Source organism: Rhinolophus ferrumequinum, chromosome 27 (genome assembly GCF_004115265.2).
Source record: "Rhinolophus ferrumequinum isolate MPI-CBG mRhiFer1 chromosome 27, mRhiFer1_v1.p, whole genome shotgun sequence".
In the NCBI taxonomy this organism is placed as follows: domain Eukaryota; kingdom Metazoa; phylum Chordata; class Mammalia; order Chiroptera; family Rhinolophidae; genus Rhinolophus; species Rhinolophus ferrumequinum.
In genome coordinates this window covers 21,157,446-21,175,746 of record NC_046310.1, presented here as the reverse complement: position 1 = coordinate 21,175,746, position 18,301 = coordinate 21,157,446, and the positions used below count along the sequence as shown (strand labels likewise).

The 18,301-nt window shown below is 37.9% G+C and overlaps 1 protein-coding gene across 5 annotated transcripts in view; it reads left to right on the top strand.

Annotated features, from left to right (window-relative positions):
• Positions 1-18,301, top strand: part of RYR2 (ryanodine receptor 2) — a 572,172-nt gene that overhangs the window by 462,883 nt on the left and 90,988 nt on the right. For all 5 annotated transcript variants that reach the window (XM_033099500.1, XM_033099502.1, XM_033099501.1 and 2 more), the window contains 9 exons: positions 970-1,030; positions 2,258-2,496; positions 3,931-4,012; positions 5,945-6,075; positions 9,058-9,378; positions 10,595-10,835; positions 11,208-11,295; positions 12,760-12,852; positions 17,648-17,818. In XM_033099500.1, coding sequence (XP_032955391.1) covers positions 970-1,030; positions 2,258-2,496; positions 3,931-4,012; positions 5,945-6,075; positions 9,058-9,378; positions 10,595-10,835; positions 11,208-11,295; positions 12,760-12,852; positions 17,648-17,818 — 1,427 coding nt within the window. The remainder of the gene's footprint in view (positions 1-969; positions 1,031-2,257; positions 2,497-3,930; positions 4,013-5,944; positions 6,076-9,057; positions 9,379-10,594; positions 10,836-11,207; positions 11,296-12,759; positions 12,853-17,647; positions 17,819-18,301) is intronic.

The window sequence follows — 18,301 nt, the reverse complement described above, 5'->3', positions numbered from 1 at the left end:
CTCATTCTGAAGCAATTATTGATTTCTATGTATATTTAATTTATTTTAGGATTTTTTTTTTGTATAAAGAATATAACATACTCAAATGTTATACAAATTTACATTTAACTAGGAGTTGTTAACGTCAGGACCCAGGGAACGACTATGTTATATAGTGAATATATATATATATACACATTGTATAATAGATTTCAGAATGAAGCTATAATGTCAAACTGTATTATGAGCAAATCGCTTTGTAACTTTGGAGTCATCATTTTATTTATTTGCTTTTCTGTTTCCTATCTCAAAGGAAAATATATGTAGTAATTATATAATTCATATTTCTGTACTTTATGACAAAATATACCACTCAAAATGAATTTCATCTTACTTTCAAGAGCAGTACCCCGCCATTTCAAATATCTCATGAGAGTAAGATTTAACTTCTTCAGCTTCTGATGCTTTTTTACATGATAGCTCGGTGCTTCTTTTTCACCAAAGACCAACGACATTCAGACATATTAATTTATCTTAATGCAGTTGAATGTAATATGAGAGCAGAAACATTGGGTAATTAAATTGGAATTAAATGTATTAGACTTTTAGCCCACCTCTCTTCATAAAGGCTATGAGCTGACTTGAAAAGTTGTCAGATGAAATGATTTCAAAATAAGATGAGTTGGCATGAGGCAGGGGATGTCCTGAAGAATCCAGTCAAAGCCCTTCATCCTGGTGCAATGCTTTGAACGCTTCCTGAGTATGTCAGCTACTTGACGAGAACTGCTTTATCGCTTCTCTATTTACATTCGCATAACCACTTGTAAGCAGAAAAACTGCATGATTTGAAACTTGATTATCAAAAATCTTTTTGAATTATTATGACTGAGTTGTGCCATGGACTAATTTTCAAAACACAGATATTAATAGAAAAGAAGAGCACTGAAAAATTCTCCGGGCAATTTATACAGCATTTTGTTTCCTCTTCAGGAAATGATGCAACGTCAATTGTCAACTGTCTCCATATTTTGGGTCAGACTTTGGATGCGAGGTAAATGGATGCATTTTTATCTACATCAGTGAGGGTAGTGATGATATGTAAGAACATTGAGACAGACCTAGTGTCTTGATTTATTATTTGGGTGGTAATAAAGACTTCAGGTGAAAAGAAAATCTTGTGTAAATTATAAAAAACAATGGCATTTTATTATTTTTATGATCATATATAAATTATTACTTAAATTTTATATAATTACTATAGCAGCTCGGTATGTGCTTGCGGGCTGAATTGGGAATGTACTGGGAGGTAAACATGGTGAACTGCACCTCTAGGGCTCGCACTAACGTGTAGGCATGGTGCTTGTTCTCCACATTTGTAATAACGTTTAGCTTTGTAGGAAAAATGGGGGCTTATTCTCAGTTTACAGATGAGCAAACTGAAGCTTAAGATTGCATAGTAAGTGCGGAAGTGGATCAGCTCCCAAGTCTGTGCCCCTTCTTCTTTGCCCTAAACAACATGACCGGAAATCTAGCATGTGAACTAAATACAAAAGCGATCTATTTAGCACGACAGATTCAGCCTTTGAGCTGTATATTAAATTCATTTATTATCAAGGATAAATCTAACTTAAAGTTTCTGAGCATTTCCTACAGAGAATAGTCCATGATATTCTCGGATTATCCATTTTTGTCTTTAAAATTTTATTTGAGGTGTTTTGTATAATAAATGAAGAAAGGAGATGCCATTATACACCTTGATTTCTTACTAGAAATAGTGGCATTAGAGTGTCACTTTTGTACAGTGTTTGGTCTTCAGAGGCTAATTTAGGAAAGACTGATTGCTACCTTAAAGCACAAAATATCTATATAGTTTGGTTTAGTTGGCATTATGTTTCTTTCACAGCCATTGCCTCAGGGAACAGTCTAGTTCTGTTGGATTTGAGATGAACGAAACTGGCTCAGAAGCTGTGTGTTGTTAGTTATAAAATAAACCTTCCCAGAATTTGAGACCGCTGGTTGAAAACAAAGCTTTAGCCCTGCCCTTCGAGGTCTGATTTAAGTTGACTCGGAAGGAATTTAGGAATGGTTATGAGTTTATAGAGTACTATGAGCTGTAACTTCAAGTACGTTGAAACAGACGTGTTTGAGAGTAGATTTAAAAAATGGAGTTGACTGAGTGAATGTTGGATGGACAAATGTACACAAAGTAGAGTCTGTTTTATGTGGAGTTCACTTGCTCCTCTCGTGTGGTGCAAGTTCTCCCGTGTGTACTTCGTAGGACGGTCATGAAGACTGGCCTGGAGAGTGTGAAAAGTGCGCTCAGGGCATTTCTGGACCACGCCGCTGAGGACCTGGACAAGACCATGGAGAACCTGAAGCAGGGCCAGTTCACCCACACCCGGACCCAACCCAGAGGTGTCACTCAGATCATCAACTACACCACGGTGGCACTGCTGCCGATGCTGTCATCATTGTTTGAGCACATTGGCCAGCATCAGTTTGGAGAAGATCTGATACGTATGTCAATCTATGACTTAGAATTTCATTATTTGAATAGTACAGTCAGAAATTGTGAAAGCCACGTCGAGGTCACTCGGGTACTGCTTACACATTAAAATGCTTTTTCTGCAGAACATTGTAGGTTGATGTTTGAGCTGTAGAAACCATTCTTACAGAGATGGATTACTGAATCGTGGGGGCAATCCTTTCTACAGTCAAAGTACACATTCCAAGTTTTACTGTTTCTGTGTTGTCTCTCTCCATGGCCATTTCCTAATGCCGTTTGACCATGGGACATGCAACACGAAACGTTTTCAGATTATTTTTGAGTCGATGCATATTGTTTCTACAAGCTGGACTACCAACAAACATGACGATGCTGAGACAAAGTCTGGGTCTAAATAATTGGTTGGCTAGGGTGGCTTAAATGGCTTCTGTTTATAGGTTTCAGTCTATTTTCATAGGGGATATAACCAGCTGTTGTGGGCTGGAATGCTGTAGTTATTAAAAATTTCCACAGAAAGCCCAATGTTATGTGGAAAAAAAAAAAAAAAAAGCACATGACCTGCCCTGATGTTCTGCTCTCCTGCTGATGTGAACAGGAGAGAAGATATGAGCCCCTGTCAAGCAGGCAAGTGGGTCTCGACTGCAGACCCAGCCACTGAGACTCTCAGTGTTGTAGGTCCCCCAGGTGAGTGCAGCTCTGCGTAAAAACCGCTGTGTCGCTTGGTGGATGACGCAGCCATTAGTGGCAAAGCGTTTACTTGAACCAGTAGGAGCACAGTGTGGACATGGAAACCGGTCTGGAGGACAAGGATGGTTTCTCCATTCACGTTGTGGTGCTTCCTCCAGCAAATGGTACCCAAGTTGGAATAAGAAATCCAAGGTTCTTACATTTCCTTGCCTTTGAAGCTTGTCTTATTGGATCATAGATCATTATAAGGCTTCATTTTATTTTCTTGCTTTTAACTACCAGAGTGACTTGCTGATAACCCTGAAATGTCAGATCATTTCAGAAATAACTATCATACTCTCCTCCAGCATTCTCATGCTTGTTCCTTTGAGGCTTAAAAAGATAAACAGGCTTCATATACCTTTAAAATAGGAGTCAAAATCTACCTCTCCTCCCAGATATTCTTGTGCTTAATTTCGTTCTTGAAAAAAATCTTTTATACCTAGAGAAAAATTACAAAAAAATGTTCCTGATAATATTCTGAATAATCACATGATTCTTTAGGACACCTTCAGCTCCTCAGAAAAAGAATTTTGTTTGAGAATGAGTTTTTATATTTCATTTTACATATTTGTTTTTTCTTATATTGCTTCTTTCAAATGTTAAAATATTGATGTGCCTTCAATATTGGATTTTGTTTTTAGCCTAAACTTCCTTGGGACAGTGTATGAATAACAAGTTTTTTTTTTTTTCTCACGTGAGATTTTCTTTTTCCTTAGTGGAAGAGGTACAGGTATCATGTTACAGAATTCTGACTAGCTTATATGCTTTGGGAACGAGCAAGAGTATTTATGTGGAAAGGTAAGAGTTTAAAATTTCACATCGTATTCATAGCTGTTTCAAGCATTATAACTATTTATTTCAAGCATTTATATTTAAATATATGTAAATATATATTTATATTTAAAGCATTATATTTATTTCACTTTATAAAATTTCCCTTAGTTATAAACTAAAGAACCAGGTTTGTGTATTGAATTTATTGGGGGTAATTAGATCATCTTTAAGCCAAATTTGAATTGATATAATAAAAGATAGCTGAGTTATGAAAAAAAGTAAAGCAGTCATGGTAAAGACCATATTTATTATGCAGTTTAAACTTGAGTGTTTATGTCTTATGAAGGAATCTGCTAGTATAGTTTCCCATTATATATCAGAAATAAATGTATATATATAAAAATGTGTATATATATGTACATGGGTGTGTATGTAAATACACACACACACACACACACAGAAACACCCCCGATGTATTTATCTGTATATCTTGCAGTTATAAAGTGATTTGGGAGAATATAAAAATAAAATTTTGAAGATGAGTAAAGGATACTTTGAAAAAAATGAAAAATTGACACTGTACTAATAAAAATGTAGATATTTTAGTACAGTCTTCTACAAGAAAAATTGCTATTTCCAGAATACCAACACAAATGATCAGAGTTGGTCTTATAACTACTAATGGAATAAAAAAAAGTAATGTATATTAAATAATTCACATGAATTATTAATGAAAGGATTCGTGGAGTGCGATGTAAGGGAAGAAATGACCCAGAGATCATACATGAAACATTTTAAGCTATTAAATTCTTAAATAAATTATTTCTCATTATTTTAAAATATTTATTGAACCCATACTGTGTACCTGAAATTTTGCAATTCTGCATCCCCATTTTTAGGCAAAGAAAGCAAAACTTAGAGTAATTTTCCTACAATGGTGTAAGAGGAATAAGATTGGGACTCAAGTCTGTCTGAATCAAAACCTGTGACCTTCGTAATTCCATGATGTCCTAAATTGTTTTTAATAATGACATGTTAATAAGTATTTGATTTGAACTCATTTTATTCAATGTCATTCTATGAAGGGACATTTTCTACTATCTAAGTTACCTAGTCATTTTTAAGTTAAAACATTAGATATCAGACATTTTCAATTTAGGCATTCTATTTTTTAACAAGAAATTTAAGATTGCCTAAGAGAATTATGTAATTATAATTAGATCCACTTTATTGACTTTTCAGATGAAATATTTATATAAAATCGTTTAAGGAGTTCATAATAGGCTGAAATAACTCTCATATTATGCTATGTTTACTGGTAATAAACACTTAATGTGCCAGTAAAGCCTTGGATTGAGTTGATAACTAAGGGAGAGTGATAATTTCTATCGGTGGTAGGGGAGCCTGGGGTCATAACCTGCTCTGGATAAATTACTCACAGTCTGATTCCTTAAACACCTTCCTTCCCTGGAAAATGACAACTCAATTTTAAGAGTTATCAATAGCTTTTAGCATTAGTGTATCTTAATATTCATGGCTGTCCTAGTATTACTTACATATGGTAATTTTCATGAAATTATATTAGGATTAGTACTTCATTTTTAAATTTTTATTAATCTGTATTCACATAGCAAGAATGCTTCCTCAGTAGGTCATTATTTTTAAAAAAAAAGAAAAGAAAAAAAAAGAAATGTCCTAACTTGTGGGGGATTTACAGGGTTTTGTTTTGTTATTTTGGTCTGTACTTTTTAAGTTCCTTTTAGCTTTTTCTAAATGGCAAGGATCTTGCTATTGAAAGCATATGATGTTTTGCAATATAGAAGTTGCATTTGGAAGGGGATTTTATTCGTAGCACTTTTATCAACTCTCTTCAGGGTTAACCTTGCCAATTTTCCTATAACTTCTTTAGTTATTTACCTGGAAGACATAAAAACCATAAGCATTTCCCACTTACAGACAGCGTTCTGCGCTAGGAGAATGTCTGGCTGCCTTCGCTGGTGCCTTTCCCGTGGCGTTCTTGGAAACTCATCTGGACAAACATAATATTTACTCCATCTACAACACTAAGTCTGTGCGCGAGAGAGCAGGTAATGCAGAGGCACGTGCATCATTTGAGATGTGAAACTAAAACTGAATGACAGCGATTGGATTTTCCTACAGTGACTCTTAACAGGCCATTTCAGTTCACTGTCTCCAGTGCGCTTGGCTCTTACGTGTTATTATTTGGATTTTTTTTTTTTTTTTGAAATGCTGAATATTATTCCTGTAGTGTTTCTGAAAGAAAATTAGTTTGGTGTCTTCTAAGTTCACGAACCACAGACAAATTAACACTTAAAAATAAGAAAAAATAATCAGCAGATATGAAAAAGTAGGTCAATCTGATTTCTGATTCAGTTATCTCTTACAGATAGTCAGCAAGGGTATGACATTCTTATTTATTATATGGATTTGCAACCTTCGGTTTTTCTTTGTTCACCACATATGTTTACGTTATTGAGGCAGTTTCATTCCATGTGACTTTTTCTAATAGTTTTGTCCAATTTTTATCATTTATAAAACTTAAAAACATAAATCTGAAACAACTAATCAATGACTTTAGTTTGCACCTGATCCTAGCGTGTACATCCCTAAAATTTGCATGTCTATGTACAGTAGGTATCTACATATACTTACGCGTCATGTCACTTTCCACTTGGGAGAATCTGCTTATTTTCTGGGTAGATAGGCCTATTTTCTTTTTCACTGTCCCACTTGAAAAAGCTTTTAGAACCATTGCTGATGATTTCAAGGATCAGCCTTTGAGAATCTGTTAGAGTTATCTACTAGTTGGATAACAAAAAGATAATAAGCAAGTCATTCCTCTAATCAGCCACTTAAAGCAATCATACAGAATTTTCAAGGCCTGACCGTTACACAAGTGCCCTCTTATGTTTTTCTGTTTGATTTCCTCTAAGGCAAGAACCTTTTGCTGCTCACATATGTGTAACTCTTGGCTAAGATCGTTTCTCTGTGGAATTCATGCTTTCATGGGAGCTGCTGATTTCACTGGAGGGAATAGTGTATTTCATCAAATAAAGAATCTTAAAAACATGAATATTCATTGTTATTTAGTTTGCCTATTTTCTAATTCTTATTTCGTACAACAGAGGAAGTTAAACAAAAATATGTTGAATGTGACTTGGCAATATTTTCCTACAAAATTTCCATAACATATTTGTAACTAGTAAAACATGGTTGAGTTTGAATTATAAATCACTTGTATAAACAATGTCTTATTTAGGATTTTTGATCGTTTACCTGTGAATCAAGAATGAAGCCGATTTGTTATTCATTATAGAAAAGGAATAACACAAAGCTGGAAATTTACCTGCTTAGGTTTCCATAACACACATTTGCATAGCAAAGTAAAGGAATTGAATTTAATGATTCCCTTTCATTCATTCATTTTTTTTTTTTTTTTTGTCAGTCCTTCAACAAATAACTGTGAAGCACCCTGTGGTGGGTGGAGGAGATATGCTTCAAAGATAAATAAGATTTGATTCTTTTCCTCAGGGAGTTTTAGTTACAGGAGAGGGAGAGAGACTGATAAATGTACACGGTAGAGTCTAGAATAAAGAACCCTGGGGACCCAAAAGCAGTGGTAGCAGATCACCTGGAAAGACTTCCGAGAGCTGGCACGTGATGAATGAGGCATTAGAGACACTGGTACTTTAGGAGAAACATCAAGTTCTTTGACGTGGCGATAGCTTTCAGGAGAGAAAGGAATAAGAGGTGAGATGAGTGGAAAGCCTGCAAAGGGGAAGCAAGGCTCCCTGTGCCAGGTGAGGAGTGGGGACTACCAACGTGAAGACCGTCCTCTCATTGGGTTTTAAATGGGGAGCAATGTGAGTAGATGTGCATTTTAAGACATACCTCATGCAGAAGTTAGGAAGAGTCACCGATTAGGAAGTGACGGTGACGATGCAGCATTACTGTGACTGAGTAAGGCCCTGGGCGGTGTAGACAGTGATGTGATGAGGAGGGACCCTGCTCCTGCAGGTGGAATCAGGCTGTGTGGACGATGAGGGAGCATCGCAGCCTAGAATGGCTCCAGGTTTCTAGCCTGTGTGACTGATTGGATAACATTGTCACCAACCCACCAACTTGCTCAAGAGGTGGGTTAGAGAGGGCAAAGGTCAAGTTTGAGTCTAGACCCATGGTGTTCCAGTTGCTTTTGAGAATTTCAGTATTAGACAGCAAAACTTTAAAACATAGCCTTTGAAAATTGTTAGCTTATAGCAGGAGCCCCTAGGAATGGCCCAAATTGTCTGGGCGAACAGATAAGCCAAAACAGAAGAGACTTAAAGACAGATCCCTAAAGAAGACCGACATTTAAAAGTTCAACAAGGAGAACAGAGTGAGTGAAGGGACTGACAATTCGGAAGAGAGGCCTGACAGACCAAATGCATGGAAGTCAGGAAAGGAGGGGATTTGGGCAAAGGGAATTTGGTCAGTGATGTGAAAGGTCTTATCTCACTGTAACAGTAAGATAAGGATTGTGAAAGCAAATGAAGTGCATGGTGAGAAGCAGAGGCCCTCGAAGAACACCTGGAAAGCTAACAATCTAGGAGAGATGTGAGCCTCTGTAAGGCTGTAGGGCAGGGGTATTAGAGAGGAAGGGGCGGAAAATTCAGGCCTGAGCAAGGCCCCTGCTGTGGGGTCAGCTCTGCGGGAACACAGGCGGGGCCCTGAGCAGGAACCTCAAACTCTTTCCTCTAAAATGGGATCAGATGGGAATGTGGGACTGGACGGAGGCTGGGAGGCAGAGACGTGGATGTTCTTGTTTGCTCTGAGGTGGTAGGAGTGGTCCTTTGCTGGTCTTCAGGGAGTGGTGGTAGGGCAGGCACTTGGGGAAAAGAAAGGTTGAAATTGCTGCCGTGAGAAAGGGAGAAGGACCCAGGTAGAGACATGCCAGTTGTTCTGTGTTTTGAAGCCCAAATGAAATGGTTCTTTGTGGCTCTTATAAACAGTGGGAATCTGGCTGTTGTGTCCGTTCTTTCATTGATGTCTTTTTGTGCATGTTCCTCCAGCGCTCAGTTTGCCAACTAATGTGGAAGATGTTTGTCCAAATATACCGTCTTTGGAGAAGCTCATGGAAGAGATTGTGGAGCTCGCAGAGTCTGGTATTCGTTACACACAGATGCCACATGTGATGGAAGTCATCCTGCCCATGCTTTGTAGCTACATGTCCCGTTGGTGGGAACACGGACCTGAGAACAACCCAGAAAGGGCTGAAATGTGCTGCACGGCTCTGAACTCCGAGCACATGAACACCCTTCTGGGGAATATATTGAAAATCATTTATAATAACTTGGGGATTGACGAGGGAGCCTGGATGAAGAGGTTAGCAGGTAAGCATTGGAAAGGAAGGTGCCTCTTAACGTTGTTTTATTTCCAAAACAATTTGAAATAACATTAGACTAGACTTTTTCTATCTTAATCTTTATGTTTTCTTCTGTGTTAAAACTAGCATGCTGTTCTTTAAAAAGTAGACATATCAGACACTGATTAACTTTCCATATAATTGCTCCTTTTAAGTCAGTAAACATTTTCTTGTTTTGACAATCTCTCTAAGATGAATCAGTAAACACAGCAGGAAACACTAAGGATTCTGTAGACAGAGACAAAGGTAGAACTGGATTTAAAACAACTCACTTTTAGCTATCTGTCTTACTGCAAATGGGGGAGGATGATCAAAAGGTGTGGTCAAATGTTTACGTTTCAATTTAGCTACCATCGCACCATTTCTGTTGAATAATTGGAAGCCATTTAAATGCCCCACCCCTGCAGTATGGTTTCATAGGTGGTGTCCATCCAAATACCAGAGTATTATGCGTCTTTCAACAGGGAGGTTTCAACAGGATTTTATGACTTGGAAATTGCTCACAATATCATGGAGGGTGAAAAGAAGAGCTTTTTAAAAATTGAATTCAGAAATACATATAAATACATGCTTATGAAATTATAAAATCTCGAAAGAAATACACCAACGTCACAATAATTTAGGTAGGGGTGATTATGGTTGATTGTAAAATTCCTCTCAGACATTTCCCCAGTGTATATATGTCACCTTTAGGGAAAAATCCTTTTTAAAATGTCTCAATCACATTTAGAACTATTGCTAACAACTGCAACTGTGATTAAATAAACGAGCAGTGTTCTATGTAAAACAGCTCTTCTATTGGGACGGAATGGGGACAGTTAAGTGAGGAAACTGCACGTAGTCTATGTAATTACTGAGCGGTGCACATCCCATTTGGGGAATGCTTTGTGCGAAAAGAACTGATTTGCAAAGTGAATGAATGTCTTTTTTTTTTTTCTATTCTAAATTAGCTGTCAGTCCATTTTAAAAAACAGGGAAGCGCATCACATTCAATTCAGCCATCATTTTTGAACAGCATATACAGTTAGGCTTTGGACTAGAAAACAGAGTCCCAGGCTGACTCTTACAGGAAACCATGTGTTGGAAGAGTGGGGGTTTAATCGAGCTACAATTGTAATTATAGTCTATCCTCATTATAATGAATGTTTATGCAGAGCGGAATATTAATGTCTGTCTTCCAACAGTATTTTCCCAGCCTATTATAAATAAAGTGAAACCTCAGCTCTTGAAAACTCATTTCTTGCCATTAATGGAGAAACTCAAGAAAAAGGCAGCCATGGTTGTGTCTGAGGAAGATCACCTGAAAGCCGAGGCCAGGGGTGACATGTCCGAGGCTGAACTGCTCATTCTGGATGAATTCACCACTCTGGCCAGAGACCTCTATGCCTTCTACCCTCTCCTGATTCGATTTGTGGACTATAACAGGTATAATATACAGAACTGATTCATTTCTCTAATTCCATTATCATTTGGCTGGGTTTGTGTGTGCTGACTGAATTGCTTCGTTCACTCACTACTTAGCAATGAGCTTGTTCACCATTATAACTTAACCCAGTGTTTATGTAGATAAGCTGATTTTCACCAAGCATCTTAAGTGCAATCAGAAATCCCATTCTGCCCTTCTCAGGGAAAGTTAGTGGTCTGACAGTTACGATGTTTAAATGGTTCTAAGTGTTACAGCCTTCAGAGCCTTCAGAGCTGCCCTTGGTTTCAGATTTAACTTTGGGAGGGTGATTTTTTTGTTTTTTTCTAATTACGTTGTAACTGAGAAACCACTTTATTTATTTTGTAATTCAGGGCAAAGTGGCTCAAAGAGCCTAACCCAGAAGCAGAGGACCTTTTCCGTATGGTGGCTGAAGTATTTATCTACTGGTCAAAATCCCACGTAAGTAGAAAAATATGGGCAGTGCCTACTGTTTGGAATATGTCAAGGGATTTCAAAACTTGAGCTGATTTTCCAACCCCTTGGTAAATACCTACAGAAGTGTTTCTCAAACTTGTCTACTAGGTGTCGCTTAACTAGTGAGGGGAGAGAATAGCTTCCCCTGGGGAGGTGAAAACAATCTAAAACTTCTTTTGAGTTTTGTAATTGATCTTCAAAAAATCACAGAGTTTTTTAATTGCTGTCCATACACACATTTTCTGTTTGCTCTAAATCTTGGGGGAATATGGACATGGAGACCTGCCATTCTCATGTTTCAGCCTTCCTTTTCTGTTGACGTTTTGGTCTCTCACCCCCAATCTCCATCTTTGGTTCCAGGAGTACGCCAGCCTCAGTTTGAGAACTGCTGACATAGTCTTAACATTTTCAGTCATAGGACACACTTGCTTTACTTCTGCAAATTTTTTCTATCATCATCATACTTTTGTTTCTATAGGAATTTAGTTTTACTCATGTGTTAGAATTACATTAAGCTCCTGCTGGGAATCCTGTTGATAGAATTTATAAAGTACATTTTCACTATTTTGTATGTTGCAAGTAGAACTATCTAGTTTTAAATCTAAAAATGATTTTAATCCTAAGAATTTTATAGTACCCTATAATTTTCAGTAATTAGCAGAATATGGATAAATGAGGATTTATTATTGTTCCAAATTATTTCAAAAGCTTAGAATTTTTGTGTCGATTTTAATTTGATGGTACTTTGTCAATGGGAGATTCTGAGAAAGTAAAAATGAACACTTCAACCTCAGTTTCATCCTCTGAAATGTCTTCCTAGTTTATTTCATCAGATTGTTATACTAATCAAATTACTTTGGAAATGTAATATATTTTAAAAATAAAATTTTCAAACTTAATATTTAAGATGCAAATATTATTTGCTGCCTGCCCTGAGGAGTCTGTTAAACTTAATACCAAAATGTATATAAAAACATACATTAAAAATACCATCACACAGAAATAATATGTAAAATAGTAGTTTTTTTTAGCACGTGGATTTATATCTTCACATTGACATTCATTTTCTGTGATGTCACAGGAATTCTTTCAGCTTGTTTATGTTCCTGTAGGTAAAAGCCAGTGATTTTCTATCCTTGGTAACTCAGCAGCCAAATCAGGCTGGATATTCATTCTGCCCTTGGTAGATGTGTGTCTTTGTTACTTAAATTTTCTGAACCTGAGTTTTTTTACTTTTGAAACAGACATATTTATATCCAGTTCCCAGAATGGTTGCTCCTAGCCAGGCACCCTCATTGGATATTCAACTGCTTGTTCCCTTTCTTGATAAGTCGTATATATCAAATTAATGTTTATCTTTGTAGAAACCATTGGGTCCTGTGCAACCTCTTATCACATGGATGTCTTATCTATGTGGTTTTAACTGAAATTTTCTTTGCAACTTCTCAGAATTTCAAAAGAGAAGAGCAGAACTTCGTCGTTCAGAACGAAATCAATAACATGTCTTTCCTCATCTCTGACACCAAGTCAAAGATGTCAAAGGTATTTCTCTAGTGTTTCACTGTTCTAGAAAATGTCCGAATACAATTTGCATTCATTGATTTTTAAAAATATTTCTTTGAAGGTTTGTACCTGGAATGTGATAGATATGGTAATGTTTACTGACCACACACACACACACACACACACACACACACACACACAGTGTTGAGGGTAACCAGGATTTGATTTATTCACGTATGGTATGACAAGCAGGCACAGAAATGACTGCCATGAAGGAAAAAGTTTGAAGAAGTGTTTACTCACAGTTCCCTAGATACAGAAGGCGCGGCCTATATTGGGGCGTGTGGGGCAGCCCCAGGGTCTGTCAGGAGGCGGCGTGAGGGGGATACGTGGGCATGACCTTTTACTGTGGCTTCTGTGGGAAGGAGCAGCTGGGGCCGGGTAAGCAGATTCAGGTTTGGCTAGTTTAATAACTCCAGGGCTCTGGGGCATAGGAAGTGTCTGTAGTTGTCTAATACCTGGCCCTGGGTGATTAGGGCAGGTGGATTGAGGCCAAGGTAAAAGGTGATTGGGGAATATGGACTCTGTGTTGGTTGGTTTGTATATGGAAGGTGTACTTGCAAGCAGGTAATTTCCTGTCTCTAGGAATTGACTAGCCTTGTGGGAGGGCCAGTCAAGTGTCAATAAGACCCCAAGATGTCAAAGCATCAGAATAAAAAGAAATGCTTAATACAAACACTCACAAAATATTCATATAATTCGTCAATATTATGTACAGTAACTCCTTTTATGTGAGGGTATATTACAAGACCCCCAGGAATATTCATGAAGACCTAAAACTGCAGATAGTAACAAACCCTAAATATACTATGATTTTTCCTATATATAGTTTCCTATCATAAAGTTTAATTTATATATTAGGCCTAGTAAGAGATTAACACCAAAACTAATAATAAAATTGAAAGATTATAGCAATATGCCATAATAAAAGTTATATGAATGTGGTCTCCTTATCTCTCAAAATATCCTTTGCATTGTTTATTTGTGGAATTTTCCATTTAACAATTGGGACCATGGTTAGCCATGAGTAACTGAAGCCACACAAAGTGAAACCGCAGATAAGGGGGACCACTGTATTCATCAAGAATAAATATATGTGCATTTATGTGCACCAGACATGTAGACCTCTAAATAATTAGCTGCACTGTTTGTGAACCAGATGGATGAATTCTTGCTTCTCATGTAGGAGATGGGAAGTATGCCCCTAGATTTGTTTTCTCTGTCACACCTGTAGGGGGAGGCAGGAACATCCTTTCAAAACACTTTAAAACACCTTTTGAATTCCTACTAAATTAGAAAATGAATATATTACATGAATAACACAGAAAGTGTGCTATCAAATGGCCTAAGATGCACAGTAGTGTGACGCCCCGGCTAAGGAAATCAGTCCCTACCCACCAGTTACAGGGAGGGAGCTGCTGTGGGAGCGGCACTGCTCCACTGTGACCAGTGCATCTGCCCGGCTTTGCTGGTGACTCCCAGGACAGCACAATAGCATCCCTCAGTACCCCTCATCTTATTTCGGGTTTGAAATGCTACGGAGTCGACATGTTCCCCATGAACCGGAAGCTAATGCTGGCTGAAGCTTTGCACACCTAGAACACTTGTCTGACGACTACAGGCTCTTACTTCATGTGACTGTGCTCCTGAAACCCACACAAAAGTGGGGACCTTTTCTCTCCTTGGGGCTGACACTCGCCTGAAGAGGGAGAACAGGCTCCTTCAAGGATGCTTTACCGAGAGGACACAGTTCACGATGGTTTGAACTGAAAACTGTTAGTGAATTTCTCTGCTTGGACAGCATGTTGTCACTTCAGGCCAGTGGTAACAAAGCCATGGAGAGGGTACGTAAGAGTCCAGTGTGTCCTTTGGGAGGATGATAGTGATTCCAGGGTGTCACCAAACTCAAGATAATGCCAGGACTTCAGAACAAGGTCTGAGTGTCCTGTGCAGGGTCGTCTGCTGTCTTCCCACCATTCTAGTTCAGTGATGCCCAACGCATAGCTGGAAGCACTGCACTCCCTGTAAACGAGGCTGAGGCACCTGTAAACATCAGCTAATAGTAACATTTACTCCTATGCACAGGGGAAAAAAGGAAAGGAATGGACAGGAGCCTCTCAGTTTTAATGTTTTACCCTCAAAATTTCCTCAAACCTTATAGTCTTTTTACCATACGAATGCTAACTGCGCAAGAAGATATAGCAAAAAACAGTAATATTCTATAGTAATAGAATAATACTGTAGCATAGTAGTATAACAGTAATAGTATAATAACAGTAATATTGATGAAAATTTTCGAAATTACTGATTATGCTTTGCTTCCTTATTTTTATTATTTTATTCTTTTTTGCCTGCATATGTGCTTGAAGTTTTATGTCACATACGTGCGATGAACTTTTTTTCCTAGAAATGTTTCTAGTTCAAACAATGGAGTCAACTACATAAGTGCATTAGATTGTTTCACTAAAGGTATCATGATGTCCACGTTTCAGCATTTGGACAGATCTGAGAATCACTGTGCTGGTCGTAGCAGCATCTTAACTGCAGTTTTTGCAGAGTCACTGAGGTGCTCTGCTGATCACAGGTGGCTTGGTGGGCACCAAAGTGGGATGTAGCTACACTGTTCAGGTCTAGTGTCAGAATGGACAGCAGGAGGGCGGCCCTGGGTCTTACATCTGAAGTGAACAGCGAGATGTTCCCCATACAAAGCTGAGAACGGAGAGATGCAGAGCCTCAGGGACCCCTGTGATAAGACCTGAGCCATCTGCCCGAGGTGTCGCTGCAGCAGAGACACCCATGCCCCAGACTCCTGAATTAGACTGACTTAAGAGACAGGTCAGTTCATTCTCCTGTCCCCTTAAATATGCCTGCATATTGACCATGTTATTGCATATTCATATCTGATTTAGATGTTAGGGAATATTGAAAATGAAGTATCATGCAAATTCAATTCACAAATTATTGAGCAGCTCCTACAGGCAAGGCTGTTCTGCATGTACAAAAAGGAACAAAACAGGTACCAAGCAAGCAAACAAAAACCAACCAATAAGATGATCATGAGCATATTTGATTACTTGTATATTTAGTTTCTCCATACTAGCAGTGGGACTACACCATCAATGTTCAAAGAGTCATTAACTTCCCTTGTCTATTTACAGATTTCCTGTGGCATAGAAAGCAAGATTATTGTTTGAGCATCAGGAGGAATTAATCATTGTTCTCAAAATTGAGCAATCTATGGTTGCTGTTAGTGTTGATTTAAATTATTTTCATTATAAGGTCATTTAACTATTTATAAATGTCAAACTAGGTATAAAACTCTTTTGTTTATATAACTATAAACTGAAAGAATAAGTTAAACTCCAGCCCCAGTAAAATTTAGACTTTATTGTATTGGGTAATATTGTTTTGCTATAACTGCATTGCCATGATTGGATAGAAATGAGTTTGTATGCTTTGTATCACTTTGTTGAATTTTGGGGATGGTAGTTCCTTGTTTGGGTAATCATGTTTATCACTGTGGTTACTTTTCCTTTTATAGCAAGGAGCTCGTTCAAAACCCTCTGATTTATTATTTTATGGGTTAATCAATTTAACAGTACAAATTATTATTCACCATGCTTTTTCTACCAAACTTACTGAAAATAATCTCTTACAAATTGGTACAGATAAAAGTGGGATCCATTCAATAACTATATCTCTTTGGAAAGTGAATATGATTCTTATTGCTATGGTTCAAATATGGTAGGTTTTATATAATGTGTCAATATATACTATATATGTAATGATATATTGTAATATATGATTAACACAATATAATATATAGAAGTATAATTACTATATGATGACTCAATTGTTTCACTATGGGAAAAACTGATTCCAAGATCATGTTGTGATAGATTGCGCCTTCTTTTGGGGAAAGCAGATCATTTGTATATTAGACTGTCTTCTGTTTCGTTTTGTTTTTTTCCTCAGTAGCACCAAACTGTTATAATATGTCAGTATCATGAAAATATCATTAATGTTTGATATATCGCTACAAAGAAATTGAGCATGCACAGAGAAGTGGATACGGGACAATTATTTTAATTTTGACTTTAGAAAGTACCCTCTTAATAGAAAGAAGAATACTCACTCCTCAGTGAAGATTAGACTCTGGCGTTTGTGAGGAGCCTGTGGCTGGCGCATAATCCTCAGCAAAAGCACAAGTAGCATGGCAGTCCTCGGCTGTAAGCAATCATCCAGGGATAATCCCAGATATGTACATAACACCTATTAGCATATTATGTGTGTTTCCCCTAGATGAGGAGTAAGGCCTTCGGGCCTCAAGCTGGCAGACCACCTAAAAGGCAGTGTAATAGTTTTGTATATATCGTGTGTGGATGTGCATTGCACAGCAGGGATTTGTCAAAACAAAAACCATCTATTCTTATTTTTTTCTCTCTTAAGCATTGGAAATTATAAAACATGTACTATCAGTAATTACCACAGAGTTTTCATATATTCATGTGCTTCTCAAGAATTGCCATGTGCATTTTCCTTCTAAAATTGTATAGCAATGCACACCAGTGAATTGTACTGACTCAGGAATCTGAGAGTAGGGCTGAAAATCAGCAAAGCCCTGAAGAAGGAAATAGGAAAAATATTCTCAGGAGGATTTTCGAAAACATGGACCCGCAGAGAATGAGGAAAACAAATCCATAATCAAGTTAGAAAAGGTTCACAGGTCTGGGAGAAAAGCAGAACAGCAGGCAACACTCCCCCTGTCCCGTAGGCGGCCGTGTCCGATCAGGAGCGGAAGAAAATGAAGCGGAAAGGAGACCGCTACTCCATGCAGACCTCACTGATCGTGGCGGCCCTGAAGCGACTGCTGCCCATTGGGTTGAATATCTGTGCCCCAGGAGACCAGGAGCTCATCGCTCTGGCCAAAAACCGTTTTAGTCTGGTAAGTGTCCTGTCCACACCTGGGTGACGACCCCTCCGCCTGCAACCTCCCAGGTGTTTGCACACCTTTGTTTCACTGCTCAGTGTCAATATTTCAGGGGCATTAAATGTTTTAAGTGGTTTTCTGCACCGGCCCTAGGAGTCAGATACAAACACTGCCCTTTTTTTTTGGAGGGGGTGCTCTTTTTATTTCTAAATTATGTTAATCGCCTTCCGGGCACATTCAGGAATCACATGGAAAAGCTACAGACAAATCGCAGGTAGTGAAAAAACAATGGATTTCACATGAACTCCTACAAAAAAGTTCGTGATTAGAGGTATATTCAGATTTATAAAGGGTGATTTTTCAACATTAGAAGCATAATGTGTTGTGCTGACTGTGGTTAGATGCGGTGTTAACTTTTAAATCTGCAGCTCTTCTTTGCGAGCGTCAAGATTTAAGTTCTCTCGATTTCTTGACGGCTTCTGTTGGTCATCTTCATGG